The 23,517-nt window shown below is 36.1% G+C and overlaps 7 protein-coding genes across 7 annotated transcripts; 3 read left to right on the top strand and 4 right to left on the bottom strand.

Annotated features, from left to right (window-relative positions):
* LOC104716487 (transcription factor bHLH150-like) lies at positions 1,076–2,202 on the bottom strand. Its single transcript, XM_010433897.2, has one exon. The coding sequence runs from the start codon at positions 1,975–1,977 to the stop codon at positions 1,348–1,350; it is 630 nt and encodes a 209-aa protein (XP_010432199.1). The 5' UTR covers positions 1,978–2,202; the 3' UTR covers positions 1,076–1,347.
* Positions 4,253–9,537, top strand: LOC104716393 (lon protease homolog 4, chloroplastic/mitochondrial-like). The gene is made up of 19 exons (XM_019237855.1): positions 4,253–4,540; positions 4,965–5,030; positions 5,149–5,334; positions 5,396–5,461; positions 5,612–5,656; positions 5,784–5,939; positions 5,984–6,082; positions 6,191–6,256; positions 6,370–6,456; positions 6,554–6,593; positions 6,763–6,934; positions 7,061–7,185; positions 7,286–7,416; positions 7,499–7,603; positions 7,696–7,812; positions 7,940–8,107; positions 8,194–8,295; positions 8,376–9,065; positions 9,169–9,537. The coding sequence occupies exons 1-19, from the start codon at positions 4,325–4,327 to the stop codon at positions 9,340–9,342; spliced, it is 2,811 nt and encodes a 936-aa protein (XP_019093400.1). The 5' UTR covers positions 4,253–4,324; the 3' UTR covers positions 9,343–9,537.
* LOC104703534 (lon protease homolog 1, mitochondrial-like) lies at positions 11,114–13,599 on the top strand. Its single transcript, XM_010419563.1, has 10 exons — positions 11,114–11,169; positions 11,235–11,414; positions 11,522–11,646; positions 11,722–11,852; positions 11,940–12,044; positions 12,142–12,255; positions 12,348–12,515; positions 12,609–12,710; positions 12,791–13,318; positions 13,423–13,599. Exons 1-10 carry the CDS (start codon positions 11,114–11,116, stop codon positions 13,597–13,599), a joined length of 1,686 nt encoding a protein of 561 aa, XP_010417865.1.
* LOC104703525 lies at positions 16,241–17,713 on the top strand. Its single transcript, XM_010419553.2, has 4 exons — positions 16,241–16,632; positions 16,725–16,837; positions 16,927–17,153; positions 17,241–17,713. Exons 1-4 carry the CDS (start codon positions 16,390–16,392, stop codon positions 17,711–17,713), a joined length of 1,056 nt encoding a protein of 351 aa, XP_010417855.1. The 5' UTR covers positions 16,241–16,389.
* LOC104716288 (lon protease homolog 3, mitochondrial-like) lies at positions 19,532–20,333 on the bottom strand. Its single transcript, XM_010433707.2, has 2 exons — positions 19,863–20,333; positions 19,532–19,746 (listed from the first exon to the last, which is right to left on the bottom strand). Exons 1-2 carry the CDS (start codon positions 20,256–20,258, stop codon positions 19,573–19,575), a joined length of 570 nt encoding a protein of 189 aa, XP_010432009.1. The 5' UTR covers positions 20,259–20,333; the 3' UTR covers positions 19,532–19,572.
* Positions 20,572–21,464, bottom strand: LOC104716014 (lon protease homolog 3, mitochondrial-like). Its single transcript, XM_010433395.2, has 2 exons — positions 20,903–21,464; positions 20,572–20,786 (listed from the first exon to the last, which is right to left on the bottom strand). Exons 1-2 carry the CDS (start codon positions 21,419–21,421, stop codon positions 20,613–20,615), a joined length of 693 nt encoding a protein of 230 aa, XP_010431697.1. The 5' UTR covers positions 21,422–21,464; the 3' UTR covers positions 20,572–20,612.
* Positions 21,594–23,107, bottom strand: LOC104716096 (lon protease homolog 1, mitochondrial-like). The gene is made up of 6 exons (XM_010433442.2): positions 23,062–23,107; positions 22,735–22,956; positions 22,599–22,640; positions 22,421–22,531; positions 22,240–22,329; positions 21,594–22,157 (listed from the first exon to the last, which is right to left on the bottom strand). Exons 2-6 carry the CDS (start codon positions 22,756–22,758, stop codon positions 22,032–22,034), a joined length of 393 nt encoding a protein of 130 aa, XP_010431744.1. The 5' UTR covers positions 22,759–22,956; positions 23,062–23,107; the 3' UTR covers positions 21,594–22,031.

The raw sequence follows: 23,517 nt of genomic DNA, 5'->3' as shown, positions 1-23,517 counted from the left end.
ATCCGGTACATCAACAGACTCAATCGTGCAGTTGTTAATTAATATCCTAGAGCAATAAAACAGCAAATATATGATCCAATGGACCCATCATAGTGAAGTAAGATGTTAAGATAGAAGATTAGAGAAGAACTTTTGAGATAAAGAGAAGACAAAATACTTGATTAAACGATTTTTTTTTTCAGTTATGTGTCTTCCTTAGTTGATAAATTTACTCTAGAAATTACAAACCATATATATCAAACTAAACTGATTGGCTCTGGTCTAATATAATTCCTCTTTTGCCATGTGCGAATTTAGCTATACCAAATAAAAGATAACCCTGATCCATTTTTGTGAGGACAAAGTATGATATATTCACTCATTTTGTTTCACAAAGTTGTTTAAATGTGACACACGAAAGTCGTTTTAACTTATTAACATATTTTCTTATAAAATTAATTTTCGTACAAAAGAGAAAATTAAAACCGTTCGAGAAGAAACTAAATTCAGTTATTCAGATAAAGAGGCCTCACATGCGACGCACTTTGAGCAAAAGAGTCGGACCGTAGGGTCGTCATGCACATGCCTTCTCGTCTATATTTATACTTTTATTTTAGTATTTTTCAAATTTTTGGCATATAGCTTATTAATATCAAAATTAGTTTTTCTTATGTATTACTCCTTCTTTTTTTGGGTTAAAATATAACTTTTGAAATTGCGTTAGGTGAATGAACGATTGATTTTAATATCCGATGTACAGTACAACGTACGTAAAAAAGATACACGTTTAGAAAATTAAAACAAATAGATTTCTTTCAAATTTTGAGAACGTTCTTTAACGTTGATTTATAGAATTAAATGGTCGAACATACTGATTAATCTTTAGTCATTAATATGATGTGAATTCTTGAGGAAAAATTTTCATCCTCCAATTCAGACTTCCGACGAACACTTTTTTATCAACGGGTTAATCTTTATAATATATAAAGTTGTCATGAGCATCATCAACACATATGTGGACTAAAGACAAATGGTTGGATTTAAAAGTTAATTTCTGGAATTACGCTTCTAGTAATATTTGAAACACTTATTATATAGTCTTATAATATTCAATTATTCATAGGAATCCTAAATTTTTAAGAAAAAAATATTTACAACTCAAAACATGTGAAACGACACCTCAAAAAAAAAAAAGAAGAGGAAGAAAAAAACATAGTATTTTCGTCCAACTCGTGATGATTTTGACAATTTTGTTTTGTTTTTTTGAGGACAAACAAATCATGAAAAACAATAATAATAGATCCCGATGATAAATGAAAATCGTAACAAGAATTAAAATAGCACACACCAAAGGCTTATAATCTTCGGCTATAAAGCCGAGCCGATCGTATCAGACGGCTGAAACTCGGACAGAATCTTCGATAGAGCTGTCATGGCTCGGACTTGCATTTCCAACGCCGCTATGTAATCCACTGTCTCATCCAAGAGCTCCGGTAAAGCAGTTCTCCGACAACCCGGCACCAACCCACCCAAAACCCTAACCCTATTTCCCACTGCCGACAACTTCCTCCTCCTCCCACCACTTCCCCTTACCGCCGCGGCCAATGCCCACGCCGGTTTTGTATTCCTTTGCCGCCGGTGCAGACTGGTCGCTACTCGGCTCACCAATATGGCTCGGCTCCATCGGGTTGCACCACGAGCCGTCGTCGCCAGCACTTCGTCGGCCGTGTCTCGGACTGTTGAGCTCCGCCTCGATCGCCTAAGAGCGTCATAGAGTTTCAAAGAATAAACCTTTTGCGACGACGTGGCTCTCCATCTCTGACTAAGATGGATCGCCGGAGCTTCTGAGCTCATCCGTGATCGACGGAGAGCCTCCAGCAGCTTCGGAGCGAACACTCTTTGCCCTCTTTGCAACCTCCGGCGAAGAGGGATTGTTTCAGTCCCTTCTACCTCCGGAGACGTTGAAAGGTTCGATCCATTTCCTTGGTCAGAAGACATTCACAAGAAATCTATAAAAACCACGTAAGAAACGTTTTTATTTGTTGTTTTCTTTGATGATGTTAAATCGATCGAGTCAGAGAACAATGTGTCGAACTCTTTCTTCTTATTATGATAATGATTTAGAGTAATTGGGAGGGGACATCTATATATATAAATCATTTGGTAGATATTGGAGTGGCCATTCTTAATTATTATATTGTTTTCTATATTTATTTATTTAGGTTTATCTTCGTCTTTTTCGAATTGAAAACCTATAATTTAGATTTGTTTTCTTCTTCCTTATTAATGTACGTCAAAAATTCACATTGGCCAATATGATGCATTTTTAGGTTGGTGAATGAATAAAAACAAAAATTATAGTATAATAGTAAATATTAATGCATTTTTAGGTTGGAAAAATAATAAGGGAACACAAAGATCTTTTCTTCTTTCGACGTCGAACAGAAAATATCCATCTTCGTTGCGATATTTTACACATAGGCAAAATGTGAAACTTTTTACGTACCTATTTTATGATGGTGAGCGGCGATAATTTATGTGTTTCTTTGTAGACTTTTTAAGTTATGAAAAGAACAAAAGTGGCTATGGAGCCGGAGGAGTTTGATGTAATTAATGTGGAGGGCAATGATTGGTGGCTATATAACCAATAGATAGAACAAATTGCTATCAAACAAAATTTTAACATAAAGAAACAAAAAACTAATGAGTTTTTTTATTTAAAGAAGGAACCAAAAATATATAAAAGGGAAAAGAATAGGAAAAAGAGAAGATGCATGTGACGGTGTTTTATTTCACGACCTTCACACCTTCCTTAGGCTTAGTGTTGTGGCTATTTATCATCCACAATTTTTTCGCTCACAATTTCTATATTCTTCTTTCTTTCAAAAATAGTATTTTTCCAGTATTTGGTGTTTTGCGAAACATATAACATGTTCTTTATACTTTTCTTCCTTTTCGGAAAATAATAATTTGATTTAGTTGATTCTTTTTTTCTTTCGAAAATTAAAGCATGAATTATAGGGTTTTGGATTAAACTTGTCAATCACTTTTATATACATTTCCTCTTTCAAAAATGTTTATATCCATATCAAGAACTAACTAATTAATAACTTGTACATAACATACGTCAAAGATTCTTAGTACTGTCTATATATATAGCTCAAATTCATAAAGTGTTGTATTGAAACGCATGATGATATTTATTTAGGTTGGTAAGAATACAAAAAAAAAAAAAAAGACAAACTATTACAAAACAAAATTACGTTTCAAATGACAGATGTGTCAATACAATTCAGACTGCGGTATTGAGCAGAATTTGTTTTCACTGATATTTTAGCCTGACATTTTTTTGTTGTTGTCTATTCAAAAGTAATTTACTGAAGCTGTTAAAAAAAAAAAAAAAAAATTAGCGATAAACAAAGCAGAAATGTGGGGTATTTAGCGATAAACGTGGGTCATGACAGAGAGATTTGCCTCCTTGCGTCAGACACGCTTTGATATACTCTTCCTAATTTATTTATTTTCCCTTTTTTATGTTTTGTTTATTCTTCCCCCAAATCAAATGATTAGTTGTTATCCTCTATTGATGATTATTTGTTATCCCAATTCAGGACAATTATATTAATAATGATGACTATGATTTCTTTGACGAATAAAATATTGGTCACAACTTAAAACTTTTTTTTCTATTACTACTTTTTTTACAAAAATATATTTAAGGATGAATCTTTCTAATTTTTCTGTCAAAAACATTGATATACAATACAGTATGTTAAAAATCAAGCTTATGAATTATTTAAACGGAGCACGTACATTGCATGCAGCATGCGAAACCAAGAATAACATTAGTTGAGGTATTATTAATTAGAGTACTAATTAATTGTAATAGATCGGTTAACAGCCTTATTGCACGCAGCATGCAACTTTTTTTTCATTTTCATAATTGTACCGGTTCAATTTCACTTTAACCCATAAAAAATATTCAAATAAAAAAGAGAGTGCTATAATGTTTTTCTAAAAATAAATTTCAAAAATAAAAGCCCATGGCCATGATCAAGTTAGGCCCAAATTTTAGCTAACGACCGTAATTTTTCTTACCGATCCGGTCATGTCTGGTTAAGACAAGCATGCAAAAGAAACGACGGCGTTTGGGAGGCTATATACGTCCTTTTCCCAATAAATACGTAATTTTTTTTTTTTGGGGGAAGGGGTTTATGAAGGGCTTTTGACAGCAAGTCTTCTTCTTCGCCTACAAACTTCAATTTCGTACGGTTTCTTGCCTATTAGGGTAAGCTTAAACCCTAAATTCTCAAATTTTGCTACTCAAACATCTTCCTCCCCGATCATGTTGAAGCTCCTCGTTTCGAACTTGTACTGTTCACATCACCTGACTCCGGCTATTCGAGTCCGGTCTAACCCGGTTAACAGTCTATTGTTCAAGTCACTGACTCAGCTAACCGGATGGAACCGGAGTTCTTTGGGTCTTCGTGCTTTCTCCTCCGACACGGATTCCGCACCCGCGATTGCCTCAACTAAAACTCACCTCAACGATTGTCTAACGGTTTGTTCAAATTTTATTATAAATTTCACTTTTTTATTTTTCTTCACCCCCGACCCATGGGGAGTTTTATGATCATGGGGAATGTAGGTTTCCGAGTATCAATTCAAAAGCTTTAAACTTGGCTACTGCACTTTATATGCTTTTGATTTTCCATAGATCTAAGATCATAGAGAAATTAAGTCAATTGACAACTTATTTCTTTTTAGTTCTAGCGATTTGGATGTTAAAGCTAGAACCTTTTACAGCATTAGTAGGGAAATTCGAAATTTTGAACAAGTTTAGTGTTTTAATGGACCATTCCTAGTTTAACAGCTAGGCAAAGATTGAACCTTTTAATACAAAATACCCATTCCCAAGCTTAATTGGAGGTTATATAACATTGGTACGATTGTTTTCATTAAACCTTTCTGTTGCTTTGTTGCAGGTTATAGCATTGCCATTACCCCACAAGCCTCTTATTCCTGGCTTTTACATGCCAATCTATGTTAAGGTCAGCCTAGTTTTGGATACCTTTTTTTGCATGTCCATTAGATTACACTGCCTTTGTTGTTTGCTGCCTGCTTGATTTTTTTCTGACCTGGTATGAGTATGAGCTTTTTCTTGCGTAGGATCCTAAAGTACTTGCAGCTTTAGAAGAGAGCAGAAGACAAAAATCCCCATATGCGGGGGCTTTCCTTTTGAAGGATGACGAGTCAACTGATTCAGCTTCTAGCTCTGAAACAGAGAATATTTTAGACAAGTTGAAAGGAAAAGAGTTGTTTAACCGGATTCATGAAGTTGGCACACTTGCTCAGGTAAACTCTTTCCGCACGTTAATTCTATGTTTGAAAGACATAACCATTGCCAATTTTACAGATTTCAAGTATCCAAGGTGAGCAAGTCATACTTATTGGTCACAGACGACTTAAAATAACAGAGATGGTAAGTTAATAGAAATATTTCTTTGAAAAGGATTAAAAGTCCATGAAAAGTTAAAGCACAGAAGCTGTGTGTATAACTTCCACATGTGTCTTTAGCTTATCAAGTTATGGCTAACTCAGAGTAAAACCATGTACTTTGTTTTTTTCACAGGTGAGTGAAGATCCTCTTACCGTCAAAGTTGACCATGTAAAAGGTGTGTTTCTTTTTTAACTAGTCTATCCTAATATGAATACGAGCAGGGGAGCAAGACATGCGGTTTCTGTTGCCTTTTCAAATTCTGAAATCTAGATACCTTGTCACGTGTTTCTTTCTTACTTTGCAGGATGAGCCGTATGACAAGGACGATGATCTCATCAAGGCAACATACTTTGAAGTTATGTCGACACTTAGGGATGTCTTAAGGACAACTTCACTCTGGAGAGATCAAGTTCGGACATATACTCAGGCATGTTCTCTTTATATCTGTCACAGCTTGCGAGTACAACCTATATCAGTATCTTAGTAGATTTCTCTTTTTTATAGCATATAGGTGACTTCAGTTATGCAAAGTTAGCCGATTTTGCAGCCGGGATCTCTGGCGCTAACAAATATCAAATTCAGGGGGTTCTTGAACAATTGGATGTAAGTAGTTTAGTCATTGTCACGTTTTGATGCTGAGATTACCTCAAAGAGAATGATATATATATTTCCATTCTTAGCCAGATTCTCATATTGTTTTCTTTGATCCAGATTCACACACGTCTTGGGGTGACGATGGTATTGGTGAAAAAAGAATTGGAAATTAACAAGATTCAAGTACTTTATGCCTTCTTCACTTTCCTGCATCTGTCCAGCTGACTCGTGCTACTAGATTTTTGAAAATGTTTGTTTTATAGATACTGATCTCATCTCTTTAAATTCATGTTTAGGAATCCATAGCAAAAGCTTTTGAAGAACAATTTAGAGGCGAGAGACATCGAATGTTACTAAAGGAGCAACTCAAGGCTATACAAGCGGTTTTTAACTCGCCTCCTCAACTTATGTCTGCTCTTTTTATGGGTGTGTATGATGTATAGCATTTTTGATTGATGACTGTTAAATGTACCAATGCAGAAGCTTGGCGTGGAGACAGACGCCAAAACCGCACTTTATGGTTAGTACTACACTAATACTAGTCTACTACTATAAGAATATTTTCGATTCAAACTTTGAGATCGCACCACTGTGAACTCATGACGCCTAGTTTTCTTTGTTTTGACTTCCGAGAGCTGTGCATCAATGAGTGTACAACTACTGAAGCTAAAGTCTGTTCTTTTCTGCAGAAAAGTTTAGGGGAAGGATTGACCCTATTAAAGATAAGATTCCAGAACATGTACTAAAAGCCATAGAAGAAGAGCTTACAAAACTGAAGATGTTAGAAACCAGTTCGAGCGAGTACGATGTGAACCATAATTACCTTGATTGGTTGACCGTGTTGCCTTGGGGAAAATCCAGGTTTGCCATTTGCTTCATGCTTATGTCTTGAGGAGAGTTATAACAACAACACTCGTAGTTGATTTTTTGTGCATACATTGATTGAGGAATCTCATTTATTATAATCAAATCTAATTTGGTTTGCAGTGATGAGAATTTTGATGTTTCACGAGCAGAAAAGATTCTTGACGAGGATCACTACGGATTATCTGATGTAAAAGAAAGAATACTAGAGTTTATTGCTGTGGGGAGACTTAGAGGCACTTCACAGGGTCATCATATCTTTGCCTTTCTATTTCATTCGTCTTTGGTAAAACCTTTTAGCTTCATTTATAAGTTCTGAAGGTGAAAATTTGTAAAATGTGGCAACAGGGAAGATCATTTGTCTATCTGGCCCACCTGGAGTAGGTAAAACTAGCATTGGGCGTTCAATTGCACGTGCTCTTGACCGCAAGTTCTTCAGGTTCTCTGTTGGAGGACTATCCGATGTTGCTGAGATTAAGGTATATATACTACATGAAAAATTAAACTGTACTTTTAACGCTGTTTATGAAGTTTTTATAAATAATCTTATACATTGTTTAGGGGCATCGTCGAACATATATTGGTGCCATGCCTGGAAAGATGGTGCAATGTCTAAAGACTGTGGGAACAGAAAATCCTCTTGTTCTGATCGATGAGATTGATAAGGTAGCTTGCTTTTTAGTATTCAATATATGTTAGCTTGGTTTCTTAGTTGCAGCTTAAATTTTTTGCAATAATTGTCTATGGTTCCTTGGCAGCTTGGAGTAAAGTACCACGATGGCGACCCAGCCAGCGCAATGTTGGAGCTTTTGGATCCAGAGCAGAATGCAAATTTTCTAGACCACTATCTCGATGTTACTATTGACTTATCAAAGGTTTTTCATGACCATTTTTTTCTTCTCTTTACATTTCTCATTTGCAATTTCTTTCTTTACATCTGTGTATTGGTTTCATAATAGGAAGTTTGTATTTGAAACTTAGGTCTGATCAAGTTTATTGCAGGTTTTATTTGTATGTACAGCAAATGTGATAGATACGATTCCCAGTCCTCTGCTAGACAGAATGGAGGTGATTAGTCTCGCAGGGTATATTACTGATGAGAAGATGCAAATTGCTAGAGACTATTTGCTGAAAACTGCGCGCAGAGATTGTGGCATTAAGCCTGAACAGGTCTCACTCACAACCAGTGTTCCTCAGTCTCCTGTCATTTCTGATGTCATTTACTGTTTTGCTCAAGTTGTTTGTACTCTTTCCAGGTTGATGTGAGTGATGCAGCTCTTCTTTCCTTGATAGAAAATTACTGCAGAGAAGCAGGCGTTAGAAATCTCCAGAAGCACATGGAGAAGATTTTTCGTAAGGTAAGTTTACAAGTTCACTGAACATATTCCAAACTTCTTACTTAGACCCTCAGGATCTAAAATGATTGATTTTCTTACAGATTGCTCTAAAGCTTGTGCGCAAAGGGACATCTCTCGAAGTGCCTGCAAAATCTGATGTTGTTGTTACTGAAACTGAGGATAGTAAACCTTTGGCCAAGACTGAATTGGAATCCCCAGAGGAGACCTCTGCAGAAGGATCCACTGTGTTGACAAATGACTTGGCAACTGGGGATTCAACAGAACCAAAGACTGAGCAGAGCATAGAGGTAGCTGAAACGGTTGAAAAGTTTGTAATTGATGAATCAAACCTTGAAGATTATGTAGGCAAGCCAGTATTCCACGCAGAGAAGATCTATGAACAGACACCAGTCGGGGTTGTAATGGGTCTAGCTTGGACATCCATGGGTGGCTCAACATTGTACATAGAGACAACCTTTGTAGAAGAAGGAGAAGGCAAAGGCGGGCTTCACATAACGGGTCAGCTTGGGACTGTGATGAAAGAAAGCGCAGAGATAGCTCACACAGTAGCCAGAAGAATAATGCACGAGAAAGAACCGGAGAACCAGTTCTTTGCGAAATCCAAGCTTCATTTACATGTTCCTGCAGGAGCCACACCAAAAGACGGTCCAAGCGCAGGGAGCACCATGATAACTTCGTTGCTGTCACTTGCCATGAAGAAACCTGTAAGGAAGGATCTTGCAATGACAGGAGAAGTCACTCTCACCGGTAGAATTCTTGCAATTGGCGGCGTAAGTAGAAACACACACAACAGTTAGCTTTTTAGTAACCAATTTCTTTTAAGCTCAGTGTAGTGTGTAATACACAAAATCTCTCTGTGTCTGTCTTTCTCAGGTGAAGGAGAAGACTATAGCCGCAAGACGGAGTGAAGTGAAGGTGATAATACTCCCAGAGGCTAACCGGAGTGATTATGATGAGCTGGCAGAAAACGTGAAAGAAGGGCTCGATGTTCATTTCGTCGATGACTATGACCAGATTTTCGAGCTAGCCTTTGGGTATGACCATTAGAACAGCTGACCAGATTTTCGAGCTAGCCTTTGGCTATGACCATTAGAACAGCTGATCAGATTTTCGAGCTCGCCTTTGGTTCTATGACCATTATATATAACAACAAGTCTAATTTAGGCTGATTTTATATCTCTTCTTGGTTGATTGTCACCATTATAAATGTTATTTATGTTTCTTTATGTAGTTTTATTTCTATTAAACAGTGTACACTAAAATTCTATAAATTAATAATATTGGGACCATGACATTTTATTAATTTATAGTGATATTGATTTATATATAAACTAATATTTATTATTTTATATTGTAAATTAATAATTATTAATTATAGATATATATATTGTATTTTTAAAAATTCTTAAATATTATGTATTGAGACAATTTTAGCAAGATAAGATTAGACTTTCAAATGTTATAAATTTTATGGTTTTAGAATTGAATTTGTAATATTTAGACAACATTATTGACAATAAATTACAAATACTATAAACAAATTCACTTATACACATGACATAAATATATTCAAATTTATGAATAATAATATCATTTGTCATATTTTAATAGTTTATAAAGCTATCAAAATAAAAATGATGTTTATCTAAAAATTGAGAAATTTCAAAAAAAAATTAGCTATTTTTATGATATGTTATAGATATTTATATCATTATAGTTTGAATACCACGTTTATTAATACTTATAAATTAATACTCTATACATGAGATGCCTTATTCTTTATATTTTTTTTCTCTCTCTAAAAAGAGCCTTTTCATAAAGAAATAAAAAACTTCTCTAAATTCTATCGAATTTTACATCAGAAGAAAAATTATGCCCTCTTGTTGTTAAATATTGTCAAATAAGAAGTATCCATGCTGAATGTGACGCCGTTGCAGATGTTTTTAAAGCTCTGTGATATATCATTTACTGCCGAAGTAATTATGTAGAATTCCTAATTGACCAAAGAATTGCACAGCCTCTTGTTTCACTTAAGAGTTCATGAAGATGGCTTGTTAAATATTTTCTGGAACAAGTTGGAGAGTTGCTCAAAAGGTACAGAGTTAATCAAAACATAACTTGAAAACGCATCAAACGCATATATATATTTTTACTGTACAAAATATCCATCCCTACCACAAATTTCTAATAAAAATAATGGTGAATCAAAACAATCAAGGTTCTCGGAATATGAGTTCCTTTAAAACAATCTCCATGCATACACACACACATATATATATAGCCAAGAACGTCTTACCAGTCACGCAAATTTCCTTTTTATTTTTACATTACTGAGCATAGAAAAAGTAAATTTCAAACAAAATTTCATATTCTTCTACTTAATTTAATTGGTTATTACTAAATTATAACAATTGCCTTTTCCTTTAGCAATTCACGCGGCTGTATACAGTTTTACATAATTCCAATATTTTGTTTCGAATTCAATGTTTGCCACAAGAAATGATAATGAGAAAGATTAAATTCCTATGCCATCTAACTCCAAAATCTTCCATCATCCAAACTCTAAAATTCTCTACTTTCATCAAATTAGTTATAATTCTTGATTTCGTATATATACCTTCAGCTACACTACCATACAAAAGCACAATTCTCCTCTTTTTGCTAAATATTTACATTTTTAAGTAACATGCATTTGGTGTTTTTCCTTTTTACTCGAATGTAGTCTAAGGAAACTTTCTTCCTTGAAGTTAGTACATATGCGTATATTGATCAATGAAAGTAATCCAATTTATGCAGCAGCTTGGATTTGATTACAAAGATGATAAATCTTGTTGTGGTAGGTATAGTTCATAAGAGTATCTATAACGTACCATCGTAAGAGTACCTTTAATTTGAAGTAATCTTATATCATGATCATAAGAGATATCTAAAAACAATAGTTCTCTGCAGCAAAATTTTAGGGAAAGGATTGAGCCTAATAAGCTAAAAATCCCAAAACGTGTATTGCAAGTTATAGATGAAGAGCTTACGAAACTGGAGGTGTATAAGGCCGGTCACGACTTTACTATTGCCCGTAACTACCTTGACTGGTTGACCGTTTTGCCCTGGGGAAATTACAGGTTTTTGCTCATGTGATATTCAGTTCATATTGTTATATATGCTTCATGTGCTTGAGGAATTAATTGTATCATCTGTAATTAAGTAATTTGGTTTATTTTGTTTGCAGTGGTGAGAATTGTGATGTCACGAGTGCAGAAAAGATTCTTGATGAGGATCATTATGGCTTATCTAATGTAAAACAAAGAATAATAGAACACGTTGCTGTTGAAAAACTTGGAGGCACTTCACAAGGTAGTCGGTCTCTAAGGTTTGTTGATTTAATATAGACAAATCATGTCCTTATAATATATATTTTATGTTAATCAGGGAAGATCATTTGTCTTGCGGGTCCTCCCGGTGTTGGTAAGACTAGCATTGCGCGTTCGATTGCGCGTGCTCTTCACCGTAATTTCTTTCAATGCTCTGTTGGAGGGCTATCTACGGCTGCTAACATTAAGGTAATCTATCTACAAAATTACGTTGAAATATAAAAGGATTAAGAAATTGAAGATTTTAATCTCTTAATTATAATACCTTGTATTTAGGGGATTCCTCGAACAAGACACAACGGCACACCAGGAAAGATGGTGCAATGTCTAAAAAGTGTGGGAACACAGAATCCTGTTGTTTTGATTGATGAGGTTGATAAGGTTGGAACCTAGTTGTTCCTATTTAGATTGGTTTGTAGCATTCAAGAATTTTTTGTTAGTATTTGCAATAATTGTTTATAGTTCCTCGGTTGATTAGCTTGGAAGACACATCACTGGCGACACGGTCGACGCCTTGTTGGAGCTTCTTGATCCAGAGTTGAATGCAAATTTTATGGACCACTATCTCGACGTTCCCATTGACCTGTCAAAGGTTTTTTTTTTTCTTTTCTTTTCTTAATGAGAATTTTATCATCTGATTTGCAATTTAGAACTTATAAAGGCTAATACAAGTTTTGGTTACAGGTTTTCTTTGTATGCACAACAAATGTAATAGACAAGATTCCTACTCCTCTGTTAAACAGAATGGAAGTGATTACTATTGCAGGATATCTCTTTGCTGATAAAATGCATATAGCTAGAGACTATTTGGAGAAAACCGCAAGAAAAGATTGTGGCATTAAGCCTGAAGAGGTCTTAATCGCAAAACCATGCATATATATCCTTTGGATAATCATATATATCCTATATGTATATTTGAATAGTTTTGTTTATTTATGTTACCAGGTTGATGTAAGCGATTGTGCTCTTCGTTCCCTGATAGAAAATTACGGCAAAGAAGTAGGAGTTCGAAATCTCCAGAAGCATATTGAGAAGATTTACCGCAGGGTAACTTGCTAAAAAAGTTAAAGGAACACTCAATAATCTAACATTAATAATCTAACATCAGTCATTACTTCTATGTACAGAGTGCTCTCAAACTAGTACGAGATGATATATCCGATACAACACTAATTGAAACAGTTAAAAAGGTTTCGATCAAAGAATCGAACCTTGCAGATTATGTTGGCAAACCGATCAGTTTCGAGACCAAAGTAGAAAAGATCTATGAGCAGATCCCGGTCGGGGTTTCAGTGGGTCTAACGACTAGAGGAATAGGGTACATTGAGACCAACGTTATAGAAGAAGAGAAAGGCAAAGGCGGCCTCTCTGTCATAACGGGCCAGCTTGGGAATGCGATGAGAGAAAGTGTGCAGGTCGCTAGCACGGTTGCCAGAAGATTCTTGCTCGAGAAAGAACCCGAGAACCCGTTCTTTGCGAATTCCAAGCTTCATCTACATGTTACAGGTAGTAGTAACAAAAAAAATGAAGGTCTAAGCGGAGGCTGCACCTTTATCACTTCCTTGCTATCACTCGCCATGAAGAAACCTGTGAAGAAAGATCTTGCAATGACTGGAGCAGTCAATCTAACCGGTAGAATTCTTCCAATAGGCGGCGTAAGTCACACGCACACACTAGAATTTTTTTACTCCATTTTAGCTGTTTGATAACCAATTTTTGTATTAAGTGTTTTGTAATACACCAAATCTCTCTCACTCAGGTGAAAATGAAGACTGTAGCTGCAAGGCGTAATCAGATTAAGACGATAATATTTCCAGCTCTTAACCGGCGAGATTTTGAGGTGCTCCCACAAGACTTAAAAGAAGGGCTTGATGTTCACTTCGTGGATGAATATGACCAAATATTCGATATAGCATTTAACTATGATGACCATTAGAAGAATTCTTACTTGCCCTCTAGCTTGGGAATTCGAATCTTTGCATTCATGTAATCATCGATTCTTTAATTCTTGAGGCTAGTTTTCTTCTAACTATTCTTTGTTGATTATTTTACCATTATGATCTTTTCTTTCCTTACCGCCGGATGAAATGTGAGAGTGATTCTGTGACATATTTTTCACTAAGTTGGGTAATTTTCATTTTGTGATTGGATTTCCTTACGCATGCTTTATAAAAGAATATTAAGTGGAAGTGGATAAACTGACCGTCATTGCTTCGCTTTACTGTGGGTCTTGTGAAATCTTGAAGGTATCACATAAAACGGAGAAGAAAAAGAAAACAACTTTTTTTTTTTTTTTTTTTAATTTGGAGCATGTAGACAAAGGTCCAATCAAGAGTTACATCTTTGGGATGCTTTAGTTTGGGTATATTAAGATCTTTCAATTACTTTATTATATCGAAATCCATTAATAGCACAAAATCTGATAATGAGACAAATCCCCCACGCCATCTTAAAATCAATCAATTCCAATATCTTCATCTTCTTTTGGTAGTTGCAATTTTTAATCTGTTTTGAACATATATAGATATCAACACGACTACGTACGTAGAAAATTTTCCAAAATAACAAAGAAGTTTCAAGTAGGTTACATAAATACTGAAATAACGTACGGTTTTGGATTTTAAACTAGGTTTTACGAGTTCCCTAAATTTATTGAAAGACAACTTAAAAATAGTTTTAGTCATTGTTTTTGCTTATTGTTAATGTATTTATACGTACGTCCCTCACAATCTCACATATTTTGGATTTTAAAGCTTATGTTGAATATATATATATATGATCATCAGGTATAATATTAAAACGAAAATAAGGAAATTTTATATGAGAAAATGAGTCATCAAAGCATTTTGAGCTGTACGTAGCAAGGATAAATATCATATATCTTGTGGTACGGTAGAGAATCTAGAGATGCATGAATCAAAACCACGGATCATAATAAAGAAAAAAAAATACATGTAGTGAGAGTCACTATTATTTAATATTCCGTAAATGGAAAGCCATAAGAAAAAGGCAATATTGACCGTACCCTACAAATATTTCAGGCACACATGCTCTCTATATATGCTTGCCTTATCAATATAAAAGAGAAAATCACGTGTGAATTTGAGTGTTATAGATAAAAATAAGGGAGAGAGGAGAGAGTGAGAGTGTGTGTATTAAACTTGTACCAACCCCATCAAAGTGTGTAAAATGCCTAACAAGCCAAAAGATGTGACAGGCTGCGTTGATGGTGGAGATCGATCTTTCCCTTTTTTCTGAGTACCAATCAAAAAGAAATGCGTACATAAATACCATCTAGTGCTCATAAGCTTCAAGTAGTAACTAAGAAGTAAGAACTTATATACTTATTTTGTAATTTTATACTCTTCATTCCTATTTTGGGCTGAACTAAACTTGATCAAAATGCATATGTAACTGTTTTTTGCTTTTTGTTTTTATTTCCCAAAGTTTAAACAGTAGAAACATTATAAGATCAAAGTGTTTTGTTTGATTCGTACTAGCTTTCTTGATACATACATGACACAACGTATTGGTGTTTAGATCTGAACCTAATGAACTAATTACGTCGAATCACATTCAGATTTTCTGATGTCATCCACCTAAGCGAATATTTTTAAAGTTGATTTTAGAATGATTATACAATCACATTAATCAAATCTATAATGATTGCATGGTCTTTTGTAGTGTTAAAGTAAACAAAGAAAAAAGCTACACAAAGTTGGAAATCTAAGTAACGCACGCGTGGTGACGGCTTAGCTTATAACGATATAATTTTCTTGAGTTCTTTTGACATTTTTCTTTTTAAAGAAAATTAGTAAATCTGTAAGTTTTATAACAAACAAACAAAATTTAGTTATATAATGTCTATTTCCTTCATAAAATTATATGATTCAATTGGGCCATAATATGGATTACCAATTCTAATTTGTTATTATCCAATAAATTAAATAATTTAATACCATAATAAAAATCTAAAGTAAAAAAAGTACGGATATGTACGGATAGGTACGGATACAAAACCCTAAGATTTAACTAAAAAAAACGTGGTCTATATATTCTCTTAGCGAGGCAAACCTGAATACGCAGTGATAAAAGGAAACCTAAAGTAACGAAAACAAAATAGAGATGAAGAGATTACGAGAAAAAGAATCTCAAGCAGGAGATGGCGGCAACAACCATCATGATAACAGAATTGCTGATGAGGTGACTCCTTTTCTCAGTTATCCGCATCGTACTCTCTGTTTCTACTTTGCTCTATCCTCTCTCTTTCCTCTGTTAATTAACGCTTACTTTGTTCTCTAATATGTGCTCTCTTCTTCGTTCTGTTTCATCCTCTGTTTTTCTTTTTTTCTTTTTCTTTGTAACTCTTTCAGATAGTTTAAGCCTTAGGGTTTTAGGTTTTTGGGTTGTTCGATATATACATATATATTTGGTTATAGATCTAATTTAAGATTCGTTCACGTAAAAGAAAACGTTTCTTTCTTCGTCATCTTCTTCAACTTAGGATCTCTCTGATTGTTATCTCTCAGATGCTTTTTCTTACTTTGTTGTATAAACCCTAATTTTTCAGGGTCCACGGCTAAACTTGCCTCTGACGAAAACTCCGGAACTTCTCAACTTGATTGAGAATTACCTCAACAGAAACAACCCATGTCCTCCTCAACAGCCAGAGAGCTCAAAGATACCAATTCTTCCTCCGAAGGTTCCTGCAGAGAGACTCAAAGCTATGCATTTCCCAATCTCCCAGATCACAATTGGCCAGTGGTTCTACCGTGCAAAAAACCCTGACGATATTGTGGCGAAACTCTATTTTGCAAAGAAGAAACTTATATGGGAGATTCTCGACGCTGGAGATCCAAAGACTAAAACACCGAGGCTCAAGAGAAAGATCGAGATCCAATGGGATGATGTCGCTTCTTTACAAGAGAGTATTAATTCACGTGATGAAACTGGAATCCTCAAAATCGAGGTACTAATCATACTTAGATACTTATATTTTATATGCTTCTACAATTTATGAGTGTGACTAATAATCTTTGAGATGTTTTTGTTTATGTGCAGTTGAAGAAACGTCCAAAATTCTTCATAGAGACTAGTCCACAGGCAGGAAAACACACACAATGGAAACAAATGGATCAAGATTTCACTGAAGATCAGGCTGCTTCTTGTTTCAGGTTTCCTACTTCATCGAATCATCATCATTTTATATTGCTTTTTGTAACGATGAAAGTGAGATATAGTCTTACAATTTTATATATGACAGGATACATACACTTCATTTTGATGCCGGAGTTCTGCAAAAGAACTTGGAGAAGCTTTTGTCCGATAGCTTCTGGGCCAAACTCCATGAAGTCTATTTCCCGGTACGAGAAGCTGTTTTATTCGACATTGACTATGGAATCAACAATAACACCAACTCATCTAGCTACGTCCTAAGCCAGACACGTCGCTTTAATGCCAACAGTGGCCTTATACATCACCCTTCTCAAGGTAAAGTACCTTGTACCTTACGCAAATGATCATTTTATTGTCTGAGTCAGGATTAAAAGAAAGAAAAAAAACTATTAACTTTGATAGGAATTGGTCGCGTGGGAGTGGGAGAAGGAAACTCTAACGTGGCACCTCGGTACTGGGCTAACAATGGAAGTCAAAACTCATATGGTCAAGCTAATAGTTGGGTTTACACTGGAAATGATCAGTTGTTTGGGACGCAAGCTATCCGACCACCGATGTCTTCTCAGTTCAGCAACGGGCATTATAACAGGCAAAGCCATTACAACGGTTCACGGCAGAGTAACCCGATGACCCAATACGAGAGTGAAGCAGTGCAAAATACAAGGGGGATACTTGGGAGTCAAGCATATGCACTACCACCGACACAAACTAACTTGATGATGCCTCAATACATGAACGTAAGCTCAATGTATCCTATGTTTGGAACGTATCTAGCAAGTACATTGGTTCAAGAAGACTTTCAGATGAAAGATTACCAGAACTGGTCAGTGCTTCCTGATATGGGCAAAAAAGATGATTCCAACGATAACAAATAGTTAGGGTTATGTTGAGATTTGGATCAGTGATGGTTCTATATAGAATCTTTTTTAAGCGTTAGCTTTTCTCTTGAGTCTTGTTGTAAATAAGTCAAGAACTCTGTTTTTTTAGCTGGTTCTGTATATCATCGATTATTTGGTGCCAACTCAGATCTTACTCTTGGATCGACCAACCAATTGCACGCACCAAGTGCTGTTACTTCAACTCTGAGATTCACATACGAACAAACAATTTCTAGGGATCCAACTGGATATTGTGTGATCCTCCTCAATCAAGATACACTTGGCACTCTTTATCACGTATGTAAAGTCTCCACTAGTACACAATCCCACTCTGACCCTATAACGAAGTAATCGTACATTGTTTGCGAGGTGCCACTGAAGCCTCTCAGAGGTTCTTCATGAGAGAGCTGAGTCGCACACCACGTATTCGACGAATTTACCAAGAAGTGAAGGATGATCTTTTTATTTATTTTAGGCGAGACTCCCCTCACCTTAATTTGTTATTCTTTTTCTTCTTTAATAAATAAAAGCTGATGTGGATATAAGAATGCTGACGTGTACATTCCTTTATGTTCAATATATAAACGGTACAATTACTAAAAACTTTCGTCTTCGTTCTTTCTACTTGATCTTTCAAGATTTGCCCACCTTGATCTCCATCTTCGTCCAGCTCTGTCTCATAATCTGTTTCCCTTTGCTCTGTTTCTGATCCATTAGGTTATTTTCTAAGTTCTTTTTTGATCGTTTATGTTTGTTTGTTAAAATGATATCTCTTATATAATCTTGTGTGTTGTTCTTGTTTCTTCTTTCTAATATGGGGTTCTAGGTTTACGTTTGTGTTGTTCCGGGAAACAGAATGGATGCAGAAGAAGTCCCTTTTAGTTAGCCGATCTCGAAGATAGTGATAGGTAATTGGATACGCTTCCCGACGTGCCCCAGTGATCTGTTAGCCAAGCTTTATATCCAAAGCAAGAAGCTTACATGGGAGATGGTCGGAGTAAATGTAGAAGAAGCAGGATGGGGATTAAAGAGAAAGATCGAGATAAACTGGGATGATATATTGTCTTGTAGAATGATCCATAACTCGGATGGAACCGGATTCCTGGACGTAGAGGTAACTACTAATACGTTTAAACATTCTGATTTATGAGAGGCTATACTAATAATGGTTTGGTGTACATAGTTGAGGAAACGTCCTACGTTTTTAATGGAGACGCACCCATCCCCAAGTAGCACTCAATGGGAAAAGATTGATGAAGATTTCACGTGGAATCAGTCTGCATCAACTTTCAGGTTTGTGTTTTGATCCTACTGTATTCGGTTCTTTTTAGTACCACTGAAAGTTCGAAGGCTGACCACTATACGTACAAGAACAGGACGCATACATTGCCTTTTCCTTCTGGAGTTTTGCAAGAGATGATGAACAAGCTTGTGTCACGTGATAACTTTTGGAAAGAACTCCTCAAAGTGGTTTTCCCAACTCTACCAGAATCTCTTGTCTTTGAACAAGATTTAAACACAGAGAACGACGGCAAGATACGCACACATTTCTGGCATGAAGATGGAACGCACATGACTTCAATTGCTGAAGACAATGATGACAACAGTATGTGAGACAGAAATGCAGAAAAGAGAGAAGATGCGTGGAATGTGTTAGTGTCCTTGAAAGAGTCTCGTTTATTGAGTCAAACAATCTTTGGTGGATTTTTCTTTATGTTTTAGTGTTGGTCTTCGTCTTAGCTTTGTTTCGTTCGTTTGATGACTGTGCATGGAGGTTGTTTTATAGCCAAGATAAATAAGAGGAAAACGGAAACAGAGGAAAACCCCAACTCAAAGACTTGTTAAAAAAAATTCTTCTAATGGTCAGAGTTGAACGCTAGCACAAATATCTGATCATATTCATCAAAAAAATGAACATCAAGCCCTTCTTTCAAATTGTTCGGCAGCTCATCAAAGTCTCTCCGGTTTGCTTCCGGGAATATTATAGTCTTCACTCGATTTTTTCTTGCACTTATCGTCTTCTCTTTCACCTGGGAGAGAGAGAAAAAGAGAGATTTTGTTTATATAAGGACTCCTACACTACATGCCTTAACAGGAACTTAATTAATCAGTAGCTAGAGTATTATATTGTAGTTTCGTAACTTACACGGCCTATTCCAAGAATGTTTCCAGTTAGAGTGACTTTCCCACTCATTGCTAGATCCCTCCTCACAGCTTTCTTCATGGCAAGTGATAATAAGGATGTGATCATGGTGCAGACTGTGCTTGCATCGTTAACTCTAGGCAAATGTAGGCAAAGCATGGAATTCGCAAAGAAATTGTTCTCAGGTTGCTTCTTGAGCAGGATTTGATGGGCTACTTTGTAAGCAGTACAAGCGGTACTGTGCGTCTCTTCCCCAACCTGACCCATTACATAGAGGCATCCTATGGCTTCACCTTGATCAACAAAGGATGTCTCCATGTAAGATGTTAAGCCACCTCTTGATGTCCAAGAAAGAGCCATAGCAACCCCAATCGGTGTCTGCCAATACCAATACTGCATGACACCATAACTTGCAAGGTTGTATTCATCAGTTTGAACCTCTTGATCATTGGTCAAATGAACTTTTGATTTTATTGAATGATTNGAAGACAATGATGACAACAGTATGTGAGACAGAAATGCAGAAAAGAGAGAAGATGCGTGGAATGTGTTAGTGTCCTTGAAAGAGTCTCGTTTATTGAGTCAAACAATCTTTGGTGGATTTTTCTTTATGTTTTAGTGTTGGTCTTCGTCTTAGCTTTGTTTCGTTCGTTTGATGACTGTGCATGGAGGTTGTTTTATAGCCAAGATAAATAAGAGGAAAACGGAAACAGAGGAAAACCCCAACTCAAAGACTTGTTAAAAAAAATTCTTCTAATGGTCAGAGTTGAACGCTAGCACAAATATCTGATCATATTCATCAAAAAAATGAACATCAAGCCCTTCTTTCAAATTGTTCGGCAGCTCATCAAAGTCTCTCCGGTTTGCTTCCGGGAATATTATAGTCTTCACTCGATTTTTTCTTGCACTTATCGTCTTCTCTTTCACCTGGGAGAGAGAGAAAAAGAGAGATTTTGTTTATATAAGGACTCCTACACTACATGCCTTAACAGGAACTTAATTAATCAGTAGCTAGAGTATTATATTGTAGTTTCGTAACTTACACGGCCTATTCCAAGAATGTTTCCAGTTAGAGTGACTTTCCCACTCATTGCTAGATCCCTCCTCACAGCTTTCTTCATGGCAAGTGATAATAAGGATGTGATCATGGTGCAGACTGTGCTTGCATCGTTAACTCTAGGCAAATGTAGGCAAAGCATGGAATTCGCAAAGAAATTGTTCTCAGGTTGCTTCTTGAGCAGGATTTGATGGGCTACTTTGTAAGCAGTACAAGCGGTACTGTGCGTCTCTTCCCCAACCTGACCCATTACATAGAGGCATCCTATGGCTTCACCTTGATCAACAAAGGATGTCTCCATGTAAGATGTTAAGCCACCTCTTGATGTCCAAGAAAGAGCCATAGCAACCCCAATCGGTGTCTGCCAATACCAATACTGCATGACACCATAACTTGCAAGGTTGTATTCATCAGTTTGAACCTCTTGATCATTGGTCAAATGAACTTTTGATTTTATTGAATGATTCATTAGGGTTCTCTCGGGATTCAACTTCAAAAGCAACATCAAGCTCTTCAACAGATGCTCCTTCTCCTATTACTTCAAATGCAATCTGCTACAAAGGTCAATGATANAAGAGAGATTTTGTTTATATAAGGACTCCTACACTACATGCCTTAACAGGAACTTAATTAATCAGTAGCTAGAGTATTATATTGTAGTTTCGTAACTTACACGGCCTATTCCAAGAATGTTTCCAGTTAGAGTGACTTTCCCACTCATTGCTAGATCCCTCCTCACAGCTTTCTTCATGGCAAGTGATAATAAGGATGTGATCATGGTGCAGACTGTGCTTGCATCGTTAACTCTAGGCAAATGTAGGCAAAGCATGGAATTCGCAAAGAAATTGTTCTCAGGTTGCTTCTTGAGCAGGATTTGATGGGCTACTTTGTAAGCAGTACAAGCGGTACTGTGCGTCTCTTCCCCAACCTGACCCATTACATAGAGGCATCCTATGGCTTCACCTTGATCAACAAAGGATGTCTCCATGTAAGATGTTAAGCCACCTCTTGATGTCCAAGAAAGAGCCATAGCAACCCCAATCGGTGTCTGCCAATACCAATACTGCATGACACCATAACTTGCAAGGTTGTATTCATCAGTTTGAACCTCTTGATCATTGGTCAAATGAACTTTTGATTTTATTGAATGATTCATTAGGGTTCTCTCGGGATTCAACTTCAAAAGCAACATCAAGCTCTTCAACAGATGCTCCTTCTCCTATTACTTCAAATGCAATCTGCTACAAAGGTCAATGATATTATTATACCTGTTTTCCCGCTAGGGTCTCGAAAATGTCAGAAAATACAATGTATAAGACTTACGTCAACTTGTTGAGCTTGATGTTCTCTAGCACAGTGTATCAGGGCTCCAAAATCAGCAACATATGAATAACTGAAGTTATGACCTATATGCTACACAAGTTCAAAAAGGAAAAACGTATTAAGATTCTTGTTATATGCCTAATATTTATAGTGAAAATTCTTTTTTGAATAGAAACCTTGCCTGAACATGGTTTCTCCAAATTGGGCTGGTCTTATGAACATTCATAAGCATTGAAGAAACATGAAAGTCTGTTGCCCTCGTGACATCATCGTTCAGGTCGTATGGTTTGGCCTGCAAGGTACTACATAAGAAACAAGGTTTCCTGATTTGTGTATCTATCTTTAAAACACCAACGCACCTCAAGATGATTAACTTGAACGGCCAGAGGATCTTCGCACACCTGTGAATAGTAAAACAAGGAAGCAGTTTGAAAATACAAAATTCTTTTAAAAAAGGGTAAGAAGAGGGATATATGTTTCTAAACCATCTTTTACCATATAGGATATTCGAATTCGCATGAGACCAGTGAGGATAACTCTATGACCTTGAATACTTGAAATATAAGCAAGTAAGCCAATTTTATGAAGCTGGTTAAGTAAATATCTTCCTTTCAGCTCATTGATGTTAGTTTCTGATGATAGATAATTACTGTCATCCCTCAAAAGAAAAGCTCCGACATATGTCTTCTCCGCTAAAGCTGCGAGTAACTTAGAATCCTACGTATATATATGCGCACACAAGATTCATCTGTAAAAAAACATCTTAAACCCACCCAAACAGTTAAAGCATCATGCTTTGGTTTTTGGATAGAAAACACATACGTGGACGAAGATTTGCGACACAAAACCAAAGCTATAACCTGCAATAGCTCACCAAAGGTAATATAGCGCCTTAGTCGATTACAGCTTTGCTTATAATGAAATTCCAACTTCGTATACAATATGCGGAAATTAGAGTCCGAAATTTACTCGACTAGTCCAAGTGAAATCCTCTATGATCATCAAAACTTTTCCAACTAGTTCAACAAGTTAAAGTAGACTAACCGTTGAGGGAGATGGGAAACTTGGGTTAAGGGGAATAACCGCTTTAGGCTGGCCCTCCATTGTCGTAGTGTTCTGCTCTGCTCTTCAAGACTTAAACCCTTTTCTCCCTTGTAATATAATCAAGTCTTCTTTAAATAGAGTTATTGTTTGATTACAGATTTATATAGCGAAAAATATAATCAAAACCCTTTCGAGAGAATAATTAATCAGAATGATCCGTCCTTATCCGTCCTT

Source organism: Camelina sativa, chromosome 1 (assembly GCF_000633955.1).
Source record: "Camelina sativa cultivar DH55 chromosome 1, Cs, whole genome shotgun sequence".
In the NCBI taxonomy this organism is placed as follows: domain Eukaryota; kingdom Viridiplantae; phylum Streptophyta; class Magnoliopsida; order Brassicales; family Brassicaceae; genus Camelina; species Camelina sativa.
The sequence above is the reverse complement of the archived record's forward strand: the minus strand, read 5'-3'. Positions and strand labels throughout refer to the sequence as shown.